General features: G+C 40.5%; 1 protein-coding gene across 2 annotated transcripts; it reads right to left on the minus strand.

The window, feature by feature from the left end:
- Positions 1–7,425: 7,425 nt before the first annotated feature.
- Positions 7,426–20,324, minus strand: ABCG2 (ATP binding cassette subfamily G member 2 (Junior blood group)). Of its 2 annotated transcripts, none has more exons than XM_036382241.1 (15): positions 20,119–20,324; positions 18,757–18,816; positions 18,205–18,319; positions 17,315–17,467; positions 16,726–16,883; positions 16,201–16,352; positions 15,718–15,822; positions 14,471–14,718; positions 12,746–12,828; positions 11,804–11,893; positions 11,073–11,197; positions 10,000–10,154; positions 9,039–9,128; positions 8,290–8,346; positions 7,426–7,771 (listed from the first exon to the last, which is right to left on the minus strand). In XM_036382241.1, exons 1-15 carry the CDS (start codon positions 20,322–20,324, stop codon positions 7,592–7,594), a joined length of 1,977 nt encoding a protein of 658 aa, XP_036238134.1. In that variant the 3' UTR covers positions 7,426–7,591. The 2 variants fall into 2 exon arrangements, with proteins under 2 accessions (XP_036238134.1, XP_054370628.1); XM_054514653.1 differs by having other exon boundaries at positions 7,426–7,742; positions 8,249–8,346.
- Positions 20,325–23,958: the final 3,634 nt, after the last annotated feature.

Here is a 23,958-nt window from a genome sequence, read left to right on the forward strand (position 1 = left end):
GTGTAAATGAACCCAGTGGACTGGGCTGATCCTACTGATTCATTGCCCAAGCAGTCCTTTTTTAACACTTTATTTCAGATCTGTGTTTCTGCAAATGCACAGGTCTGCTTTCTGCTACTTCAGGTAGCAGCTCCCACTGCTAGTAACTGTCTCTTCATTAATTGCTGGGTAATTTAAGTGGGTTTTTTCCTCTATTGCCCCTTGCCCCCCACCTTCTTTCAGGAGAGAATACTACAGCATCTGGAGGGTTTGAATAGAGCTTGGAAAACCCAGGCTGCCATGTAAAACCCATGGTTCTCCCTGGACAGTTGTATTAATGAAACTGTATTAATGAAACTCTGTTAATGAAAATGGAATTATTAATGTAAATACATCTCAATCTTTAGTGAAATACATACATACTGAATTTATTAAGTATATTAAGCCTTTAGTAAGTGCACTATAAAAGTCAGTGTGTGGGGAGTGGGAACTTTATTTATTTATCTATTTATTTATTTAATATTGTGTGTATGCTGTAATATTGCTGATTTTGGAAGATTTCTTCAGGAAGTGCAGTTTGAGGTGCATATTTGGAATAAGAGCTTTTTGGAGTAATTCTTCCATGTCCACAGACATTAATTGGATGTCTTGTATAGTCCAAGTAAATCCAAACACAAGAAAAATTTGGTCAAAAAACTGAGAAAAGGAGACCTTTATGATTAAAGGTCTGCAAGAAATTGTCACTTGTATAACAAGGACTTCCAGGTTTTAAGCACTGATCATGCAAAATAGGTACAGAAATGTGGAGTGACAGCTTAATGGTTCAGGTGACAGACTGGCATTCAAAGAGTTGTGTTTTATTTGTGCCACCTCACACTGATGCCTTAACACACACTCAGCTGCTTCCAGCTTGGATTAAAGGGCTGCTACAAACATGCTGCCTAATCACCAGTAATGCTAAAACACTAGATTTTCCTTGGATTAGGGATTCTGGCAGCTCTTCTGATTTATTTCTACTCCAAGGAATAGTCAGGGAGACTGAAACTGCAACCCAGGATGCAAAGAGCAGCAAACTTGTGCCTTCTGTAACAGGCCTGAATTTGGATGAAATGTGAGAGCAGATCCTACAGCCAGATGTTCAGGTATTTTGGAGCAGGCCTACCAGCAGTGGGGTACCAGGAAGGGAGCAAGAAAGGTTTTGAGCTGTGGAGAGTGTACTGGGTTTGTGTGGTTTTCAAAAAGTCATCAGTAGTCAATGCAGTAAGATTGCCAAAGGACCGATCATGACAGTTTGCATCAGCCACAGTTTTGCTGGTGACATTTTGACAAAAAGTTGAGACCAGTAATTTCATTCATTTGCAAAGTCATGGAAAGAGTTAAAGATTAGCAGAGACTCACAGGGGACAAAGTGCTCATTAAGGAATTATTCATTAAAAACAAATCAACAATATTCATCTCTTTCAGAGTTAGAATTTGTTTTAAGTCCTGTTCAGGTTTTAAGACTTCTAGTTTTGGAAAAAAAAATTTCCAGTGAGAAGAGTTAGGCTTTGTTTTCTGGGAAGTCACAGTAGAGGTGTTTTCTAAATAAAAACTTAACACTGTTAAAAATGCCTGTGTGTGCTGCTCAGGCTGCTGCTTTTCACTGTTGCATGGAGAATGGTGGGATGTAGACTCTGAGAAACACTCAAAGGAAAAGAATGCTCCTTTCAGGCTAAATCTGAAATTACCAATTCATTCCAAAGTCTGAGGTACCAACACTTCTGTACTGCCACTAGCTTTTCCTGGAGCTGAGGTGGATGCTGTCAGACTGAATTCCCCAACTCCTCAGTTTCAGATGTCTGTGTGCAGAAGATGCAGCCACGAGAAACCTTGTGCTGCAGAAAGGCAGAGCTGGCAAGCACTGGAAAGAAATTTCCATCTCTCTCAGTATTCCTGTGATGCCACAGCTGTGTAATAAAGGCCAGCTGTGTTTCCTGGCTTAGTTATTTGAAACAGGTTTGATGAGGGCTTTAACTGTCTTAACTGGTTGTACTTTCATGCCCAGCAAGAAGAGAAGGGAGATGTCGACTGGGAGAGGAAAAGCATTTATGTTCAGGATACTTCTCCCTTTTTTATGGCACAGGAAGATGAAAATAAGATCTATCTGACAGGAGAACTAATTTTTTTTAAAAGAAGAAGGGAAATATTTAGGTTGAAAGAAGTTGTTCATGTCTGTAAGAACCATAATCACAGATTATTTAGCAAATAGTAGTGTGTCACATGGAAGATCCAGGGGAGCAACTCCAGGAGTCTTGGTTGGCATTGCTGCTATTTACATTATCAGATTATACTCTCTCCTCCTGCTATGTAGCTTTTGTGTAAAAAAACACAGCTGAACACAAAGTGAGCACTTGCACTTCCCTGAATGTTCAAGAGACAGCAAGCTGATGCTTATAAAAATGGCATTTACCAGTTAGTATGAGAAAGCTATTCATCTTTTCTAAAATTTTCTAAATTATGATGTTCTCTTTTAGAGGAACATTTGTATAAATTGTTCAGAAAACCTGGCATTGTAGCAAGGAATACTGAAAATTTTTATCCAGGAAATGAAAATTTGAATACTTGTAGTGTATATCAGCATCCCAGAGAAAATTTGCAAACTGAACTACAAATCCGTAACAAGGATCATTTGAGTACATTTGACTTACCTTGTACTGATGCTGGTGTGTGTCCAGAAAGAGTGTCCATCATGTTCCCTGCAGTGCCTGTCTGCAGCCCTACAGAGCAGGGTGTTTCATCCTCAGAACTTGACTCTGAGCCCACTGGAACAGTGGAAAAATAATCAGAAGGCAGCTGGCTATTTCATAATACTGGGGAGTGAGGGAGTAATTGCAGTGTTGTATTCTTAAAGAAGCAGGGTGACTAAGATTTTGGCAAGGCAGCTTTCTTGAGAATGAACCAGATATGACCCAAAACCTTATGGAGGCAAAGATTATTTCTCTTGAAATAGGAAGGAAATACATGAAACTGGAGAAGCAGAGTTTACTTATTTTAGTAGGCTGGGCTGCCCTTGAGTTTCCACATGTAAAAAACTGCTGCTTTGAGCTCTTAATCTATAACTATTTTGTCTCTGAAGACAAGAGATGGACAAACATAATTTAATTTTTTTTCTGATGTTGCTATCCTAATTGTTTTCTTTCTTCCCTTTCAGTGGATATACTCATTATCATTATTGTTTGACAGGTTCCAGTGTCCACCTGACATAAATTCTTTCTGTCCTTTATGGTGTTTTTTTCCAATTCTTGCTCTCTACTGGAAAAACACAGAACTGCAAACCTTTTCATTGATTGATTCTCTGTTTTAGTGGAGCACTAACCTACAAGTACGTTTCTCAATGCCTCTGGAAAACCCAAATGAAACAAATGTTTTTCCTCACAGGTGGTTAGTATGCAGCCTACAAGGCTCTTATTTTATCCACCAGCACAGAAGTCAAGATGATGACATTTTTTTATGCAGCCCAAAGCATCCAGACAGTGGTAGTGGCTTCATCAGTAAAACATGTAGGCCCATGCTGAGAACTAGAGGGTCAGCAAGCACTCAGACACTTGTTAAATCTTTGCTTTTGAACAAATACAATTTATAAACCCTTGGCACACTGTGAAAAATAAGTAACAATCCCCAAGTCAGTGTCATGGCCCTTTTACATGTGTCATTGAAAAGTCAGCAGCCTATATCATGCAGTTGTCCCAGTATGTGTATTTTCCATACTGTCTAACCTTCTGCCTCCTCATCAAAAGCCATTCCTACTGCTCTGCCACCAAGCTTACTAACCTGCTTCACAATTCACTGAAATAATTCTTTATTCCAGAAGAATTGTTCCAACAATGGTAACTATTGATAATTAAATATTTTTAGCACAAAGAAGAAGCTAAAAGAGTAGAATTGAATACCAGTGATATCAGTTTTGCCAGTGCCCTTCTGCATATTAAAAGCTCTCAATTAATACGGGTTTATTCCTTAGGCTGCTCTCAGCATTAGGTTGCAGTTTACTTTTTTCTTCTTCTTAATAAATAAATATAGAGCTCTGAATTATTACATTCCAAACCTGTGTAAGTTTTAAATATTCTTCCTAGGACATGACCACTTCAACTGGGTGATATATTAGCTGTATCTAGCCCCTTTGCTATCTATTCTTGCCTTCATGAACATGCACTACAAGGAAAAAGCAATTACTTTCAGTTACTGGCACAGAAAATATCAAAACCTTAGTTTCTGTACTGAAAGCAATAAAATTTAAAAGTGGTATCTTTTAGGATTATTATCATAAAGTTTCACTTAAACTAATTGAATTAAATGAGTTTAATAGCTCTTTAGAAAGTATCAACCCTCAGCTTGTGATTTATTTTAATTTAAGTTGTTCAGACAGAGGATGTAAAGAAAAATCTTCAACTAGATTGAGTACTCTAAAACCTAAATAAAAGTAAGTCTTTTAATTTCCAAGAGTACAGATTAAATCACTTGCTGTCAAAGTGTAAGCAAACTAAAGAGGAATTTTCATACATGAAAGCACATTTTCAGTTGAGTTAGTGATGTAATCAGAATTATTAAGTTCTGTACATCACACTTTTTAAATGCTAAATGCAAATGACAAAAAATCTCAGGAAAATAATGGTATCAGGCAGTTCTGTCACTTTTAAGCCTGAGCAATGCATGAGTCTTAACACCAAAAACTACTCGATCCTTGGTACCTTCTCTTGCTAAGATCCCGCTGAAAGGAGCAAATGTCAGGGATAATTCAGCTCCTGAGCCAGTTGCAGTGGAAAGCAGGGATCATTTCAAGACCAATTTGGAGCAGATTAATGAAAAAAAGGCTTAATGAGCCATGGACCCCTCAAAGAATGCTGGACAAATCCACCCCTGATGAGGGTGGGAGATAAAAAAGATTGTGAGAAACAAGTCAGGACCATTAACCTTGGGCTATGAAGGAGGTTCTTGGGAGTCTAATTCTTGTCACAAGGTCAAGGTTTTACAAAGCAATTAAGGATCTCCATAGTATCAAGCTACAGGCACACACACATACTCAAAGCCTTCTAACCTCGGGGACTCTGGACTCATTTCCGTTCTCTTAATTGTCCTTCCCCCCCTGCTTGCACTGCTTGCAAAATACACGTTCGAGTAATTGTAGGAATGATGTGTCTCCTGGCTTGTGCAAGAAATCATAGTTGTAGTTGTACTAATCTGTAATTGTACTTACACTAATCTGCCCCAAACTAAAGGGGAGAACCAGATATATTATAGAATAATAGAATTTTGGGATTAGGAGGGACTTCAAAGATTGCCTATTGCCAACCCCCTGCCATGGGCAGGGGCACTTTCACTAAAACACGTCATGTGCAGTGCTGTTCAAAAAGAGAAAAATAAAATCTTAATTTAAAGCCTATAGTGTGACAGAGAAGTCTGACATTACTACTACTGTAATTTCTGCCCATGCAACTGAGGTATAGAATTTTACAAGTTCACAGAATATATTGGAAAGTACTGGAAGAAACAGTTCTGTTATGTAAATATGTTCTTATAGATGACCAGCTGCTGAAATAAGTAGTAGAAAGAAAGAAAAGTATAGGACTTTTGTGGTAAATATTATCTGTGCAATAAGGTGTCAAAGCCTGTTCAAAATGTGAGTAATTCAACTTAGTTTGATTATTTCCTTTCTCAGAAACCACTGCTATATACAGAAATTATTTTCTTTTATGACTGGAACACAGTCTGTGTGATCATGTTTATAACTTGTTGAAACTACAAGGACCAGCTGCAATTCAATCAACTGTAGATTTCTACATTTTAAAATCTGGGATGATTTTCTTTTTTCCAAAGGCAAAAATTCCACTTTCATTTCTTTGTAGTACCAGGACCTGGTACTCCAGGACAGGAGTTCCTGTAATTTTTTTTTAATAACAACATAACTCTTATCTCCTCACTGCTTCCTTTGGCTTAAAAAGGGCTAAACTAAAGGTACAGAACACACTCTGCCAATTTTTTGTGCTCTGAAGCTTTTACTTTCCCCAGCAGCATGACATCTTACCAACAAAGCAATACAATAATTAGTGAATCCTAATGTCATATGTATGAAGATGTTAAATTTACAACATATGTAAGCTGCCCATTCTCGAGGAGTGGTGTAATTGAAGGTAGAGAGGCCTTGAGAGTGTGGAGGATCTGGAGGGGAAGCATGTGAGGAGTAGCTGAGGTCATTTGGTCTGCTCAGCCTGGAAAAGAAGATACTTGAGGGGATGTCCCAACTCAGTCCACAACATCTGCATGAGAGGAAGAGGAGGGGCAGGCCCTGATCTCTTCTCTGGGGAGACAATGACAGAACCCAGAGGAATGGGCTGAAGCTGTGTCAGGGAAGTTTTAGACTGAATAGTAGGAAAAGGTTCTTCCCCCACAGGGTGTTTGGGCACTGGAACAGGCTCCCCAGGGAAGTGGTCACAGCACCAAGCCCAACAGAGTTCAAGAAGCCTTTGGACAATGCTCTCAGGCACAGGGTGTGACTCTTGGGGATGTCCTGTGCAGGACCAGGAGTTGGACTCAATGATCCTTGTGGTCCCTTCTCGTTTGGGGTATTCTATGTTTCTAAGTCTCTTACAGAAATAAGGTCCTGTAAGATTTTTTTGTGGCCTACGCAAGCTGGGGCAAACACTGCAGGAGCAACAAGATGAACAGTAACAACCCAAGAAAGAGCTGTAAAGTTGTCTTCTATGCATTTTTATGCATTTAATATGCATGACTCTGCAGATAAAAAAGAGATGAGCTAGCATTGCTGCACATGGCCAGGGAAAAGCTGACCTGCCAGGAAGTGATTGCTCCAATCTATGGACTTTTACAAAGGTGCTACCATCCTGTTTAGTCATGCACTTGAAATTGGTCCCCATAAAAATTTCTAAGAACTACTCCTGGTAGCAGCACTAATGAGACAGTGAAGATGACTTGCAGTTATGCAGAGGAAATACAAATGCAGAGGAAAGTACTATGGGAACTGGCCCTGTAAGAACAACACCTTTATTTAAAAACACAGTGCTTCTACCACTTGACTGAGGCAAGAAAGGCTTGATGGCATCAATAAGTACATTCTAGAGCAGTAATGATTCCCAAATAGAAAAAGGCACTGGGATTAAAGGAATTTTGTCCCTGTCTCACATATCCTGTGACCACATAAGCAGCTGAGATTGTGTTGGTGTCCTGATAAGCATCATTTTAGACTTAATTTCTTCCTGGTGAAGGTAGGTGCTAATTAAAGTATGGAACTATTTATTTCAGGTTAAGCCAGTAAATATTAGATATAGTGTTTGGCAAGATCATAGCTAGAACATACGGAAAGAGTGATTCAGTCTCTTGAAGAAATGAACAGCTGTACACTTTTTCTTTTCCTCTGTGGCACAAAGGAGTGAGCCATGCCAGACATTTTGGCAGAGTAAATTAACAGCAAATATTTAATATACAAGATGTCATTCATGTTATTGACTTGGGTAATAATAAAAGTACAAAGAAATTTCTCCTTACAACTAATCAAGTCAGTTGCACAATCAGTTCAGCAAACTGCTGAACAGTGGGAATTGCACCTTTCCCTCTGGTTTTAAGAGAACTTCTTCATGAAGTGCAGTTTGAGGTAGGCGATGGTAAGGAAGATCAGTGTCATGCAGGCCAGAGCCAGGTGGTTCTGCCACAGGCCCCAGGTGCTCACATCGATGCCTTGACTCTCCAGATACTGCTCTCCAGTACATGCCCTACAGATAAATGCACACACATTGGTAAGCTTAGTCACTCAATAAACCACTCAGCAGCATCTAGGAAGATCTCTAGAAGTTCTAATGTGGTTGCATGTGTGTAGTAGGCCAGGAAAACACCAGCTATATGTCAGTGGTTAATTTTCCATTGTAAATTTGCTTTTCTTGTAGCTCCAGTTTCACATAGGAAGCTGAAATGGATTTTGTGAGGCTGTGCAATTGTGTGTGTGTGCATAGCTCTCACTAAATACAGTCTGAAGAAAGGTAAGAAGCATAATGCTTCATTATAAAGCATAATTTATTTCTAGTGTTATAAATACTAAATATGCCAACAAGCAGAATCTTCCATGCAGTAGAATGCAAAAACCCAGTCAAAGGTTACTTTTCCATGTAAAAACTCACAGATTCTCTGATCATCAGTGAGTATCTCTGATACTCAGACTGATGTTCTAGGACTTCTAAAGCTGCTGATGGTGGGATTCATTTCAGTGTACCAAAATACTTACATCTGACCTGTCTGTCGATAGCTACTGTCACTGTTTAAAACTGTGTTGTTACTGCTGCCACAGAAGTTCAGACCAGTCAACTCATTGATCTGTAAAGCCTTTTAAAATAAAAGAAACAATGACAACAGAAATTAGTAGGTAAAGGAGTGATACATTAACAAGATGAGATATAATGCAATTAAAGCCATTCTAAAAATGTGCTGATATCACTATTATATTTGCCAAATCCCCATTTTTTAGCAAAGTAGCAAAGTTCTTTTTTTCTTTTAAGAGAGGAATGTATATAACACCTGGTGAAGCATGTACCACAACAGGCTTTACCACTTCTCCCAGGCCAGACTATTTCTGCACAGGCACAGTAAAGCCCAAATTTCTCTGCAAAACATCACTCTGACTTAATTTTTTGCAAATTAGGAGAAAAGCTTTAGCCTGACAAGTTTTTGTTTGATTGATGGAAAAGACAAATAGGAGATTTTTACTTTTTGGGTGGGGATAACATTGTTCTTTGAAACATTTCTGTCCAGCTGAAGTCCAGTGAATGTAGTAGTTGTGTCTCTCATAGGAGGTATTTCCAAATTACGGAAATGAGCTCTTCTAAACAGCAGTTGGTGCTAGCTGATGAGAAGCCCTTCTTGTTTCAAGATACTGCACAATACTCCAAGGTTGTTGTACTTAATTAGCTTTCCTTTTGCTCCTTAGGCCAAGTGTGAAGATTTCATTATCATGATTCAAGACATTCCTTTCCAGCAAACCATTTCCAGGTTTGTACGCAGGAAATCAGAGCACTTACTGTCATTCCATATCGAGGGATGCTAAAGTATTTGAGCCAAGAGAGCCAGGACATGACGCTTGTGAGATTGACCAGCAACCCAGAGAAAATCTAGAGGCAATGTTCACAAAAAAAAAAGCCATAACAAAAAAAAAAAAAAACCCAACAACAGATTACAAATTACATCCTTTTATCATGTGTCCTTCTCTAGCTCTTGACTTTTCTTCTTCAGAGAAAAAGGAACGGGAAAGCATTCCTAGAGGAAGGAACTCTTCCAGCAGAAGAACAAAAGGGAAGGATTTATATGTTATCAAGCTTTGGGCCAGAACCTCAGGTCCTTCCCCCAAAACAACTAACAAGGAATGCTTTCCCCTGTGCAGTAAATCCACAGGCTTCCTGTCTAGGGGTCCCACATAGGTTCATATAAACTCTCTGCTGCTCCTCAGTGTGGAACTGCTCTGGGTTTTGCCTGTGTGCCCTGAGTCTGAGGCAATGTGGATTTTGGCTGTAGGTTCAGCTCTGCCTCATCTTCAGTGCCGGTCTCCTGACTGTGGCTGTGTGTTGCCCAGTTTAACATGCCCAAGGTGGGCCCTGCAGCTGGGGAGGACAGCTGGGCTAGTGGTCTCAGAGAACAGGGGGCTGCAGGTCATGCTCTCAGCCAGACACATTTGCCTTTCACAAAGTTAAGGAGAGAGAAGGAAATGTAGCCCTAAGTGGCTTTCCTACTTTCCAGGCAGTTTTCTGTCTGCTAGAGCCACAGAGAAGAAGTCAGAGGAACCACTCTCCTCCTCACACCCAACCCTCCAGCCCCTCACTTCTAGTTCTTTCAAAGGACAAATATTCCACCCCACAGTGTCAGGATAGTCAAACCAGAACAAATCAGGATATGTTAACCCCAACAGACTTTTGCAGAAGGATTTCTGGATTTCAGCATTTCTGGGATTTCATGATCCAGACGAGAGAACTGAAAAGTGCTACTCACAATCATAAAAACAAATGCAACAGTCGTGAGTAGGTTTGCTATAGCGACCACGCTCTGTCCTGCTGCAATGGCAAGTGCCATGGAAGTGGCTGTGTAGGACACCATCATAAGAGTGAACATCATTATAAAGAAGGCTTCTACTGTTGGTTTCAAACCTTAAAGATCAGAACAAGAAGGGTTTCAGAATGATCCTGCTGAAAGCTCTGCCATAACCTGAACACTATTGTGATTTTCCTAGTGTGTCCTGCTTACAAATTACATCTTGTCTGCCAGCACAGGCTGTGTCACTGAGACCCAAGACTGCTGTGCTGCTTGTGACAGCCCGTATGTGTCTGTCTTGACAGTGGAAGAGAGGATGAATAAGTAGTATGCCCAAAACTGCAGTAAGACTGAAGGTAGTAGAATGTGTAGAAGTACTGTACTTCACACATCCAAAGTGGCTGCAAATTGTCCATCAAAGGAGAAACTTCTAGTGCACTTCCATGAGAAGCAGCTGTACATCATTTCACTAGATTCCAGCAGAGAGCTCTCCTAAAAAACCTAGCAGCTTTGAAGTGGTTATGGATTCAGTAGCAAGGTCTGTTTCTCTCCAGTTTCACAGTTTGAGAGCCTCTTGCTGATGTGGCCTTGTTTCCTATTCCTTAGGGTAAAAACTCAGACCAAAGCCAACAAACTGGTATTAATTCACACAGTATTAAGATCTTAAAACAAAACCTTTTCTTTTAGGTGTTCTTGCAAGGATCAGAAAAATATCTTGTAAGAGTCATCAGAAGCCAAGAAGGCCATAGATGAAAAGGAATAAATCAAAAAAACAATTTTGTAAACGTTATGGCTTCCTTCTAAGGACAGTGAAGATGAGACATGTCACAGATTCTCTGATGAATGTTTTAATTTTTGTGTCTTTTCTGTAGAAAACTACATGGTGTGCTAAAAGTAAGCTCAGTAGCTAAACCCCCATGCCAGTGTAGGGATTTAGCTTATATAAATATCCATGTATGCATACACATCTATAAGATGCACATGCCATGATTTATTGTGGGGGTTGGAATGAGGCTGTTGGAGACCATACTTGCCTAGCATGAAGTAAACTATGCAGGTGAAGATGATGCTGGGCATAGTCCTTATGGGTATTAAATCAGCCATTAGCTTTGCTATGAAGTATACAGATATTCTGTAGTACCCACTGATATATTCATGCCTGGAACACAGAGATAGGTACAGTGCATTACAAATTTAACCACTAAAAACCTGTTTGATTTTCACCCCTTGACAAATGTATTCCAGCTCAAACTGGAAGAAAATCTTTTATACTTGGGCTAAAGTGCAGCTGTCCAGTAAGCCTATACAGTATAGAACTGATGACATTTTCATATGCAAGCGAACATGGGTATTTGTGCACATAATTTTTAGTAAATTTATGTGTCATGCCATTGAGACAGAGAGTGTAATGTTTGAATAATTTTCATATTTTATACAGGATAGCTTTAAAGAATCCAGTTACATGACATTTATTGCCCTCACTAGCAAGTCACACATTATCAGTCAATGCCAACGCTGAGTATTCAAGGGGTTTTTACCAACTGCATCAATAATATTACACTCTGAGCCAGCTGTAATCGTAGGTACCTTTTGAGGGGTTTGCAGACAACTCACTAATAGACTAAGAGAGTCTATTTGCAATGAGCACTATCATTGAAATAATTTGAAAATTCTGCACTAACTGTACTTAAATGCCATTTACAGCATGACAGAGAAACTCATAGTCTAACAGCAGTCTGGTATCTTTTTTGCATGTTTTACTTACATAAATATCTTCTTTTCTACAACAAAGAGTTCAAGAGCTGAGACACTGCTGAAACACTGGTTAGTGGTCAGAAAGAACATTGCACCCACTCTGCAAAATAGCAAAACAGTGAGCTGTTATTTAAAATGGGATGTAAATGTAGTGTTTCCACAACAGAGTACATAAATCCACTTGCAGTTCCTGAAGTTTAGCAGTGTTTGACCTTCCATCCCAAAATCATGGAAAACGTCTTGGCTATGAGTCTGAATCTCTAAAAAGCCTGACATAGGTGTGGTACAGTCATTATTTGGTTTTGGCTTGCAATGATAGCACATTCTCTGATGCAGTCAAAATATAGAAAATCAACTGAGGTTTTTTTTTAAGGGGCTGTGGTTTGGTTTTTTCCTTGATGTAATTTCCTGACAAATTAAAGATTCTCAGATGGTGAAGCATTTGTCTGCTGCAAACAGAGAAGAACCAAATAAACAATGTGAGAAGTAGTTTTCACCTTTTCCACAAAAATTTAAGGCACTTCCTACTCAATTTAAAACTGGGCTGTTTTTAAACAAATGCTATGAAGTCTAACAGGATTAAGAACCCAGAGGTTTCATAGTGGCAGACTCATGTGTCAGGTCAGGTCAGGTCATAGAGCTGTCAAAATGATACATAGAGCAGCATAATTTGAAAATCTCTTACTGCTGGTAAATTCGAGTGTGTGAGTAGAAACAGTTGCAAGATTACAACTTTAGTTACCTAGGTTTATGTAGCCGCAAGTCTTGTATAATTTAACACTCTCAGTTCTGCAGGGACCTTGCTAGAGGAACAAGATCACATCCTCACTTCCAAGTCACACAGGCTTGGCCTTACTGATGTGAAGGGAAGCATTTGCTTTAAAGAGGTATTAAGCTCCTTTAAAGGGAGCTTTACCAAATTTTTGAATATCCATTACCTAGACTGACTGACCTGTTCTGTAGTCCAGCAGAGTTCTCCTCAAGCCCAAAGAAGATGGCACCTACAACCAGTCCCAGTAAAGCTGTAATACAAAGCTAAATGGGAAAAAGAGAAAAGAGGAGGGAAAGTATCATTCTCATTGCTTCAAAGGTTTTCCTGACTGCCAGGATGAGGATGACAGTTTATGCTCATGCTCCACAGTGTGGGCTCTATCATACATCTTACTCATGGGATTGTTTTTAATGAGATGCTACAACAGGGCTACAGGTATGCTGATATTTGCAGTCTGTAACTATTTAAATAGCAGAGATAACAGGATGTCACTTAAAAGAATGAAGTGTGCGCATCACAGTTTTTAAATGCTAAATATAAATGACAAAAAATCTCAGGAAAACAATGGTATCAGGCAGTTCTGTCACTTTTAAGCCTGAGCAATGCATGAGTCTTAACACCAAAAACTACTCGATCCTTGGTACCTTCTCTTGCTAAGATCCTGCCAAAAGGAGCAAATGTCAGGGATAATTCAGCTCCTGAGCCAGTTGCAGTGGAAAGCAGGGATCATTTCAAGACCAATTTGGAGCAGATTAATGAAAAAAAGGCTTAATGAGCCATGGACCCCTCAAAGAATGCTGGACAAATCCACCCCTGATGAGGGTGGGAGATAAAAAAGATTGTGAGAAACAAGTCAGGACTATTAACCTTGGGCTATGAAGGAGGTTCTTGAGAGTCTAATTCTTGTCACAAGGTCAAGGTTTTACAAAGCAATTAAGGATCTCCATAGTATCAAGCTACAGGCACACACACATACTCAAAGCCTTCTAACCTCGGGGATTCTGGACTTGTTTTACCTCAACACTAGCCATTTATTCACTCATTATATAAAACATGATGAAGATAATTTATACCCCTGGCTGCAGGCCAACTTTTCTATTGGCCTCTCCCGAATTGCTGAGAATTGCAGTGGGAGTTTTGATGGTGCTGCGGCTGCACAGTTTGGCCCATGAATTAGGGGATTCCTGAGGATTAGTCACTCTGCAGAGGCCAGCTGGACATTTTTCATTTTTGAAATCAATGTGCAGCTCTGAAGGAGTCAACACTTTTGGTTCTGATCCTTCAGAAAAAGCAGCACTAACAGAGCCAGTGATTATCTTTCATGGTGCATGCTGAACTCCATTGTGGACTTCATGACACCTTATCCAGAAGACATCATCACCAATGTGAGCAGTCAAATAACCAAACAGCACACACATTATGAGACTGCAAAAATATTTTTGCACTTGAGCCAACTGCCAGGACTTCATTTTGTGCTGAAGTTTAATGAAGTATACAAATACAGTCTGTTAACTTTTCCTGGCGGGGGAGAGGATTTGAGGCCAAACCCCACAGTGCCAAGCCTGGGCAATTAGAGTCAAATCTGAAGAATGCTCTCGAGCAAATGTGTGAAACTTCTTGGGACATAATGTGCTCCTGGCTGGGAGCAGCAGAATACCCTGCTGGGACAGGTCTTACCTCCTAAAGTCTTTCAGTAGTCCAAAATTAATTACTGAACAGTCCCACATTTGAGAGCATTCAGAACACCTTTTATCCCCAGATTCCTAGACCTTGAGCACTGTTTCCTCAGATGCTTACTGCAGTCAAGATATCAAGAGGCAAAACCATCCCAGTGACTCATCTAATAATCCAGGAGCCAAATAAATTCAATGTATATCCCAAAACTATAGATACAAATAGCCTTACCTGAGCTATGGAAGCCTGAGGGTTTCCTATCAGGTTTTTAAATGTGCGCCTGGACACCCATTTCAGCTGGTGGAGGAAGGAATTGGCATATGTGATTTGCCGGAAAAGTTGTTTGGTTTTCTTTTTGTTTCCTGAAGAAATGCTCTCTAAATGTGCTCGTGTTTCTTGGTAGTAGGCAGAGTTGGAATATTTTTCTGCTAATTGCTCAGCCAAGGTCTTATCATATTCAGAGCATTCTTCAGTTTGCTCTGTTGGAAAGATTAAAAAACCAGAAGAATTAAGATGCACACGTAATTCCAGTGATTCACTGCACTCTGTCCCATATCAGACAGCTCAAAAGAGTTGGTATAAATAAGATAAAAAATCTGGTTTTGCCTGTGCAACCTGTCCCACAAGCAGCAGCAGCCTCTCAGCTCTCTGACAAGGAAAACCCTTGTCTGCCCATGGAGTTGCAACATGACTTTTAATCAAAAAGTGTTTTTTACATCCCCTTTGTCCCCAAAGGTTTCTGTAAGTGATCTGTTTCACAGATAATGACATAATCCTGGACTTTCCAGACTTTTAGATCCAGGTAATCCTGCATGTATCTACTTTGGTCCTATATAAATTTCAGCTGGACCTCCTTTTTTTCTTAACCGTGGTATAGTGCGTGCTGTTGCAAAGACAGATGTAATGTGTCATATCTGCCAGCTATAATATTTGCTAGACCCTGATCAGAGCACTTTTGTAAAATGATGTCTGTTCCTTTGGTAAAGGTATAGTGAAAATGTATTTGGGCACTCAGCATATTCATTACTTCATTTGCCTTTTCACTCCTTTGAAAAGAGAGTAAGCTATTACTGAGTGGCAGCAGAAAAGTATGAGAAAGCATGCTCCAAAAAATAGGTGAGAGCTGATTAGCTAGCTTGGGGATAATTTTTGCCTTAGCACGACTTCAGATAAACATCAGATGAGCAGTGGTACCCTATGTCTACCCCTTCCCACCCTGCTCAGAGGAAGGAAAACAGTAATTTCCTAACAGAAAAGTTGTTACATTAGGTAAAATAGTCAAGTCATAACTGCATCAAATTATGTCCTTAACAGGAACAATTATCCTGGTTTATCATCTCTGCTTCTGCAGGATTTCAGCTGATTTTCCTTGAAGATGAAAGAAGCTCTTTCTGTGTGCTGAGAGTTACCGAAACAGTTTTTTAAATTCCCATTACCGCACATGTTTGGATAACTTGACTCAGCTGTGGGTTTCATACCTGTGTTACTTTCATCAGTCTTGTTCATTGCCACAGCGGTGGAGTCTCCATTGATGACGTCCAGGAAAAAATCGGCGGGGTTGTTGTAGGGCTCGCACTGGTAGCCTGTGGTGACATTGACACTGTGGTGACAGTGTTTTCAACCCTGTGTGGGGTTGTGTGACTGGCCAAGGACTGTGCTTGGCTGTCAAAAGCACAGCCACACATCCTACCATGGAGCAGCCTGCACCAAAGGCATGGCAGCCTTTGGAAAGTCCACACTTTCTTGAGGGATGAGCGGCACTGCCAGGCAGCACCGTCAGCAAAAGTGAGGTGACAGCTAGCAGCATGCTCTTCCCAGCCCTAGCCCAGGTATTCTCTAATTAAGATGTACCAGGAACAGCTCACCCAAATCCACATGTGGGCCAAGAGGAGAAACACCCAGAGAAGTGCTCAGCCTGTTAAAATACTGGAAGTATTTAAAATGCTGGAAGTAGCGCTCACCAATGGACTGAAAGTACTCGATGGCATGCTGGGCTGGCCCATGGTACAGCACTCTCCCTGCAGCCAGCAGTGTCAAGCTGTCAAACAGTCGGAATATGGAGTACCGAGGCTGGTGGATGGAGAAGATGATTGTCCTTCCTTGTTTTGACATCCTGAATGTGAAGGATGACAGAGATGTCAGCTTTGCAAGTTGATTCAGTGTTTAGATAAGAGCATTTGAAAGTTCAGTTAAGTCTTTATGAAGTCTGATTAACTTGGTATGCCAGAGAAGGAAGAAGAAAGGAAAAAAAAGAAAAAAACATTTAGGTTGTATTTACAGTGTCTGTATGAGAAAAGAATTCTCACTTTGGAGAGAGAGAATTCATTCAGTTTTTTTCCTACTCAATTCACATCCTTGGCTCACTGGTAAATAATTACATGTCTGAATTCCCTGTTTGCTCATTTGAACTGTAATTCAAGTCAAATACAACTGAAGTCTAGCAGGGTGGAGTGCTGAAAACAGGAAGCTGTTTCTAAGGCCACCACCTTTTCAGTAGCAGTAGGACAGCATTAGCAGTGCTGGAATCAAGTCCCGTGGTTGGCTCATCCAAAAACAAGATGGAAGGATCCGTGATGAGCTCCATCCCAATATTGGTCCTTTTTCGCTCTCCTCCAGACACCCCACGAGAGAACTGGGTACCAACCTAATAAAAAAACAAGAAAATTGTCTTGTTTGGCCCAAGGAGAAATCCTTGAACAAACAGTATTGTACCTACATGGCAGTATCTGGAAGAGTTGTAAGAAATTCTGGCCCTACACTCAGAAGCAGATGTAAATGTTATCTTACACACAACCTTGATCTTAATCTTAGTATTACTTGAGGTCTTGTCTTTTTCTCCAACCACTAACTTTCCCTTTCACCTTTGCCTTTCCCTTTCTTTTTACTTGCAATGTAGTACCATACGCCAGCATCAGCACAGTCTGTACAGGTCTCCATACAGAAATGTCACTAATTATTGTATTACTGAAACATCCTGTTGAAATTTACTTTTTTTTTTAAATCTGCCATGGTGACTCATTTGGTTAATTAATAAACCACTTACTACATTTTAAGTAACATGTTTACAGGCCTTACCTTGGAATCTGCAACTTTGCTCAAACCCAGTTCCTTGATGATCTGATTCACTCGTTCATTTTTCTCCTGTTCCTTCACTGACTTTGGCAAGCGGAGTGCTGCTGAGAACTTCAGATTTTCTCTTACAGTCAGGGTTCCCATGACCACATCATCCTTCATTTAAAAAAAAGGGTAGATACTTGGTGGTTGCTCAGCAGTTTCTATTTATTCCTCTGAGAACTGTATCTACCTGTGTTTCATGCTGTCCTTGCATGCAGAGGGACAGTAGCAGCAGCCAGAACATGCAGTAGGGTGCATCTTCAATGCCCATGTCATAGAAGAGTTTGGATTTCATGCATATAGTTATATTTGCCTTAATTCATAAAGCAATGCCACATAGGAACAGTGTCCATCATGCATGATATCAAAATATATAAACAGCCAAGTATAGAAAACAGTCCCTTATGTATTCTTACCTTATTCAGTTTTTTGGAGGTGTTGAGGGAGAGACTCAGGGGCTGAAGGGACTTAAGGAGCAGCTACAGCTCAGATCATTCTCACAGTGTGTTTGCCCATGTAGCCTCAGCCCACCGCAGGTGAGAAGAGGGAGAAAAGAGGAAAGGTAAAGAGAGGTTGGGTCCATGTGGGTTAGGGTGATTGTGTTCAGCATCCAAACTTGTTTTGTCAAAGGAGGACAAAGGGGAGGTTTTAAGATACTATTTGCTTGTCTCTTGCAAAGGGAATCTGTCAGTTGTGGGAAGTTGAGATTTACATGTGGTTTGAGAGACCACCTTTCTGTAACGTGTTGATAGTAATTTTAAGGAGTTTTCCTTGATTCTTGGATGAAGTCAAGGTATTTGCAACATAGCAGCAATTTCTTACAATAGAATCCACAGATAAAAATTACTTACCTGTACTACATACCCAGAGGTACATTTAAAGTTGGCAGGCTGAGGAGCTCCATTGATCAAAATGTCACCAGAGAGTCCATGGGGATCCTTCCTTGCAGCCAAAATGTCCAGTAGCCTAAAGGAAAAGTTGGTTACTTTGTCAGATTAATGTAGAGGAGGCAAAGCTCTCTGAACTTCAAACCCAGCTCATGGAAAGAACAGCTACATAAAAGCAGATCAAATTCAATTTCTACTATCTAGAAAACCCTCAGCAACTTTCAAGGACCGAGTTTCTTTTGTCCTGGTTTCCTAAGGAAATGAGATACATGCAGGTCCATGTCCATTTTTCAATAATTTGAGTTTATCCTCAAACTGGTTACACATTAGCAGAATGGTGTGTAAGGAGTGACTATCAGTAAACTGTGGACTAAAACTGAATTTCACCTTTCTCATATAATCTGTCTTTTGGAATTCAAGTATTTCTCAGAAAACAGTGAGACTTACACAGCTCTAAATAAAAACTCAATCTTTCCCCTTGGTGTAATTTCTGTGGAGGGTGAAGGGGGCACTTACGAAGATTTACCACTGCCAGTGGGTCCCAAAATTGCATTCAGTCCTGGTTTCATGATGCCACTGTAAGACAAAATGGATAAGTTTTACCAAATAGTTAGAGTGGGGTTATTTCTTTGCCTGTTTCAACTGGTAGGCCAGTGTAATTTATCCGTACAACTACTTTCTGCACGCCATTAATTTTGGAATTAATGAAGCTGCCTAATCACAAGCAATATTTAAGATCAGACTTCACCTTAACTTTTTATTCCTAATTCAAGAAAAACTAAAAATCATATAATAAGACAGAACAGAAACATGACTAAAATGTAGCAAAATCTGTACATGTATTTTTACCACACAGGTCTCTACAAGAGAAGCACGCACTTGCTTTAACCATACTCAGTTCTAAAGGTATTATTCTCTCAACAGAGACAATAATAGTCCCTGTAGGCAGCATAAACTAGGGATTGGTCTGCACTTAAAATGTAATTGATAGTTTCTCTTTATCTGACATTAAAGCCCCATGAAACTCAAAAGTCAGATGGAAAATGTCACAAATGACCCATGTTAGTCAACTGAGGTACCACAATACATGGCTTTTGAGGAAAGCAATAAAGCCTTTAAGAGCTCATGTTTAGTGGAAACTCCCTGGGCAAAGAGTAGGATAGACAGAGCTACACAAAAGGGTAAATATTTATGATAGAAATTGGAGTTAGGGAGCTGAAAGTCGTGGGTGACTTGGAATGGCATATTGTATGCCAATGCCTTGCCACTGAGTTTAACTACTGAACTGTGAATGGGCAAGTTTTATTCACTGATTATTGAACAAAGACCACAGTGACATGACTGCTTTACTGCAGTAGTGTTCACTGTTGGGGAAAAAAACACAAAACAACTCAACAAAAAATGCTGAAACTCCAGAAACCTTTACATCTCTTCAAAGTTAACCTAACCCTCACTAATATTAATGTGTTAAATGTTTTAAGTTTAACCCCCCAAAAAATCAACTTTTCCCAAGGTCACCTAAGGGAAGGAGACAACCACGAAGGACAGGCTGCTGGTATCTCAGCTAAACGCCCTGACACAGTGGGAGGATTGCCAGGGAGTGTAGAGCAAGCAGAGCTGGCTGGTATGCCCAGGGCTGAGAGCAGCCAGGAGGACTGTATGCCCAGGGCCAAAGGAAGTGTGCTCTCTGATGTACAGGCTCAGCCCAGGGACTGAGGACCTGGGCTTAAGCACAGCTGACAGCAACCACTCATATAAATAATATTTCTAAATCTTGGTCTGCAGGTTGTGCTGTATGGCTCAGTGACATGAGTGAAGTCAACTCTCTGGACAGAAATAAAACTTACACGTACTCTAATGAGCTGTTTAAATACGTACTTGACATCTTTCAAAACTTCTTTTTTGGTGTTTTTTCGGAAACACAGGAACCCAGTCTTTGTCTTCACATGGTAGCAGATGTTGTGGAAGGTAAGCACGCTTCCTACCCTGCCAGCCAAATCTGGCAAGGACTGCATTCTACTGGGAATGCCATTTGTACTGGATTCTGACATCTGAATACACAGGTGTGGCTGGTCTTCTGCCATCTTTCCTCTGGACATGAAACACAGGAAAGAGAAGATTTGATTCGGTATGAAGAAGAAAGGTGTGTGTTTTGGGCTCAGTATTTGGCACGGGGCCCATGGTGGGCCTGCAAGAGGCCCATCTAGGAGTATCTTCCTTTTGGATAGGAAGGTTTGGTCCCGTGGGCTCAGACCTGGAGATGACACAAAGTTGATGAGGGTCCGCCAGAGGCAGGGAGACAGAAGAGTTTCCCTCCACCCTGATGGTCTGTGGGGGTGGGCTGACCTTGTGAGACCACAGCTGCCCACCCAGCTGCCCTCTGAGGTGAATATCTACTCTGGCACCTGGACTTCCTTCTCTAGGGGCTGTTTCTCCCACATTTTCTCACTCATCTCTCACAGTTGCTGAACAACATCTTTTGCCCTTACATGTTTCCAGAGAAGCTTTATCAGCATCCCTGACACCCTCAACTTTGCCTCAGCAGCTGGAAGTGAACAATTGGAAGTGGCTGTGTCTGCCACAGCACAACCCCAGAATCCTTTCCCACAGAATCCTCCCCCTCCAACTGCCCCTCAGCAGCAGCACCTGGCCACAGGCAGCAATTGTTCGATTAATCTAAATAATTTTGCAGAGGATAGCAACATGGAAACTGACACTGCTGCCAAGTAATTCTCTTCCTTGGGTTTGCTTTCCATCTGAAAACTAGAAGGTAGTTGTGGAATAATTAAAGTTATCTCACACCTCTCATTAGCCAGGCTTCTGCCTGTGAGCCATCCCCCTGCACAGTGGAGCATCTCTGGCTGTTCCTGTGCACGCAGACCTTTGTCCCCTTTGCCCTTCCTTAAGGGTCATCTGGGGGAGAGGTAGAGTCTGGCCTCTCTATATAACATGTTGACTCATCAGAGTCTAATTACTCTAAATATCACTATGGGAAATGTTAACAATGCAATAGTTCATGGGAATCAAGAGGGTAGATGATCAGCTGGGAGCTCTGGGGTGACCAGTCCCCTACCTCAGCACAGTTACACTGCTTACAGCAAGAAAGGAGGCAAATTGTGACACAATTTCAGACATGCTGAATGAATTTGAGAGCCATTAGTAAAAAGAGCACTGGGGGAAAAAAAAGTCATTTAATCTAACAAGCTCATATGGTCATACAAAAACCCAAATGCAAGCCCTTATCTTGTCAGTTTGCTCAGGGTGCTTGACAGACAGCTGAGCTCTCCTTGGTGGCTATCAGCACAGTGAAACCTCTGGAAGCTCAACATTCAGCAACCAGCCTATCTCCACATAAAGGCTGGTTCATCTGTCTCCCAGTGATACTATCTCAAATCTAGCCCAAGTCTGCCTCTTCTGGAAAAGCTGCAGTCTTCTGTGCTGACAAAAATATAAGGTCTTAATGTTTTAGTAGCCAGTAATCTTGGCCCAGGGCAAAGAAACCATGTTTGAAATGTAATTACAATAGATCTAGCTTTAATTTTAGCTAAAATGCATTTTGAATAAGTTGAACATAAATCAAATATGCAAGATTTAAAATATAGAGGCCTTTTACTGAAAGACTGCATACCCTCTCACTGGTGCCAGAGAAGATTTACCTGCCTGGAGGAGGACAGGTAATTTTATATGGCTATTTTTCCTGCAGTTTCTAGGTTAATCTGTCTGGACATAAATCACTGCCTTTTGAAAGGATGCTTTGGTAAATTAGAGATGTGCATTCAGAACTGCAGAGGGAACTTGTCACTTAAAATCTCACCAAGTGCTGAGCAGATATTTGCTGAGCTAGGTACCAATTACACAACCACAGCAGCAACACCACATGTAGGCATTGGAAAATCCCTTGAGCTGTTGGATAACCAAGCAGCACCGAGTGCAGAAATCAGGAGACAGTGTGACTATGACCTGGATATATCACTACATATATAAAGTATTTGGATCAGTATTTTACTTGATCACATTTTTTGCTCACCTTAATATTTCAGTATTACAGATGCAACATTATGACCAAATGAGGAAAAAAATGAGGTAGAGCTTGACCTCAGACATAATCAACAGAATGGTTACATTTTTCTTTGTTTAATTTGATTTTGTTCGTTTTTGGTCTTTTTTTTCCAAAGACCAGCATAAAAACCTAGCTCACGGCTTGCACTGAAATTTCTGAAATGCTCTTCAGGAATCAGAAATTTTTTTTAGGAATTAAAGAAATTAATTTTTCCAGAGTGAACTAGACAGGTAGACAATAAGCAGAGAATCAGAAACTGCTTTCACAAGTGAAGGATCGTACTGCTTTTACAGTGTTGTTCCTAAGAACCGACAGTCTGTTGTAGTCAAATTTAGTCTATCAATCAAGATAGGATGAGACTGTACACTTCCTTGCAAAAATGTGTGTAGAAGCTATATAATTAAATCAGGTATGGGAAGAATTACATATATCCATAGCAAACAGTCTCTAAATTAACAGTCTAACATTAAAATGGCTATTTAATACAGCTGTCAGCAGGAAACTTCCAGTTCAGGAAGGCTTGATAACCCAAATTTCCAGAGAAAAACAACATTCTTTGCTATTGTCCCTTGGGAAAACATTAACTACTGGGAGCTGTGAGCAGAGGTTGGATTCAGGTCTCACTGGATCTCTGGTTTAAGTTGTCACAGCCCTTCCTGGCTGCAGGGTGCTTGTGCCACTTGCAGGGAGAGGGTGGGGTGCAGCAGGTAGAACACCTGGTACATGGATTTATCTGTGTTCTGCTCCTCCCTTCAGGAAAAAAAAGTGTATTGTTGGGGACATGCCATTTATCAAAGTAAAAAACTCTATCTATTTCAAATGCTACATTAATACTGAAAATAGCATTTCACACTTTCAGAGCTACTAAAATTTATTGCAGAAAAAAAAGGCAGAATGCTCATTCACTTAGAGCTGGTGTGGTTATTTCTGCTGTATGAAATCTGCGTTGGCTGCTCTCTTCTGAAAGGGATATAACCACTGCAAGATCTCCACTACAGCAGCTCCTTGATCCAGCAGAATGACAGGGCTCTGGACATTCTTCTTCCCTCTGGTGGGAAGGGGCTTGGGGAAGTCCCAAACTCCTGCTTCTCCCTCAGAGCAGGTCTGGCATCAACACAAGATTGGGTCAGCTGTGGCTTTGCCTGAGGGATCCGTGGAAGCCTCTGAGAGCAGCCTTTTGGATCTCAGCTAACAGTGTGCTCGGAGAAGATGAAGTGCAAACAGGAGAAAATATGCACTCATGCTAAAATTAGGCATTTGATTTGCTTTGCTTTTTTGGATGCCTCTTTTTTTGCTGCAGTGTAAAAAGTTGCAGTGAGGTAATCAGTTTGGTATTTCACAAAACAACCTTCCCATTTCTGATCTAGCAATAAACTTCACCAGAGGAACAGAGGGTCCTACTCCTTCACAGCTAATGTAATTGTCAGCTGTTTGCAATCACTCCTCAGAAATGGAATCCTTAAAATATTGCAGATTCTATCTGTTAAAGAATAATTCTTTAAGTTTAATGTGGCATACAGCCATGAAACATTTTAAGTCAGAACTTTTACAGGACAAAGAAACAATCAAGATGAATGTTAATCAAATCAATTTCTATGCAAATTTTAAATTAAGTTTCCCTGATTTCATTGCCATTGGCTTACAAATATTTACTTTAG

The sequence above is a fragment of the Molothrus ater genome, chromosome 4 (genome assembly GCF_012460135.2).
Source record: "Molothrus ater isolate BHLD 08-10-18 breed brown headed cowbird chromosome 4, BPBGC_Mater_1.1, whole genome shotgun sequence".
NCBI classification, from domain to species: Eukaryota; Metazoa; Chordata; class Aves; order Passeriformes; family Icteridae; genus Molothrus; species Molothrus ater.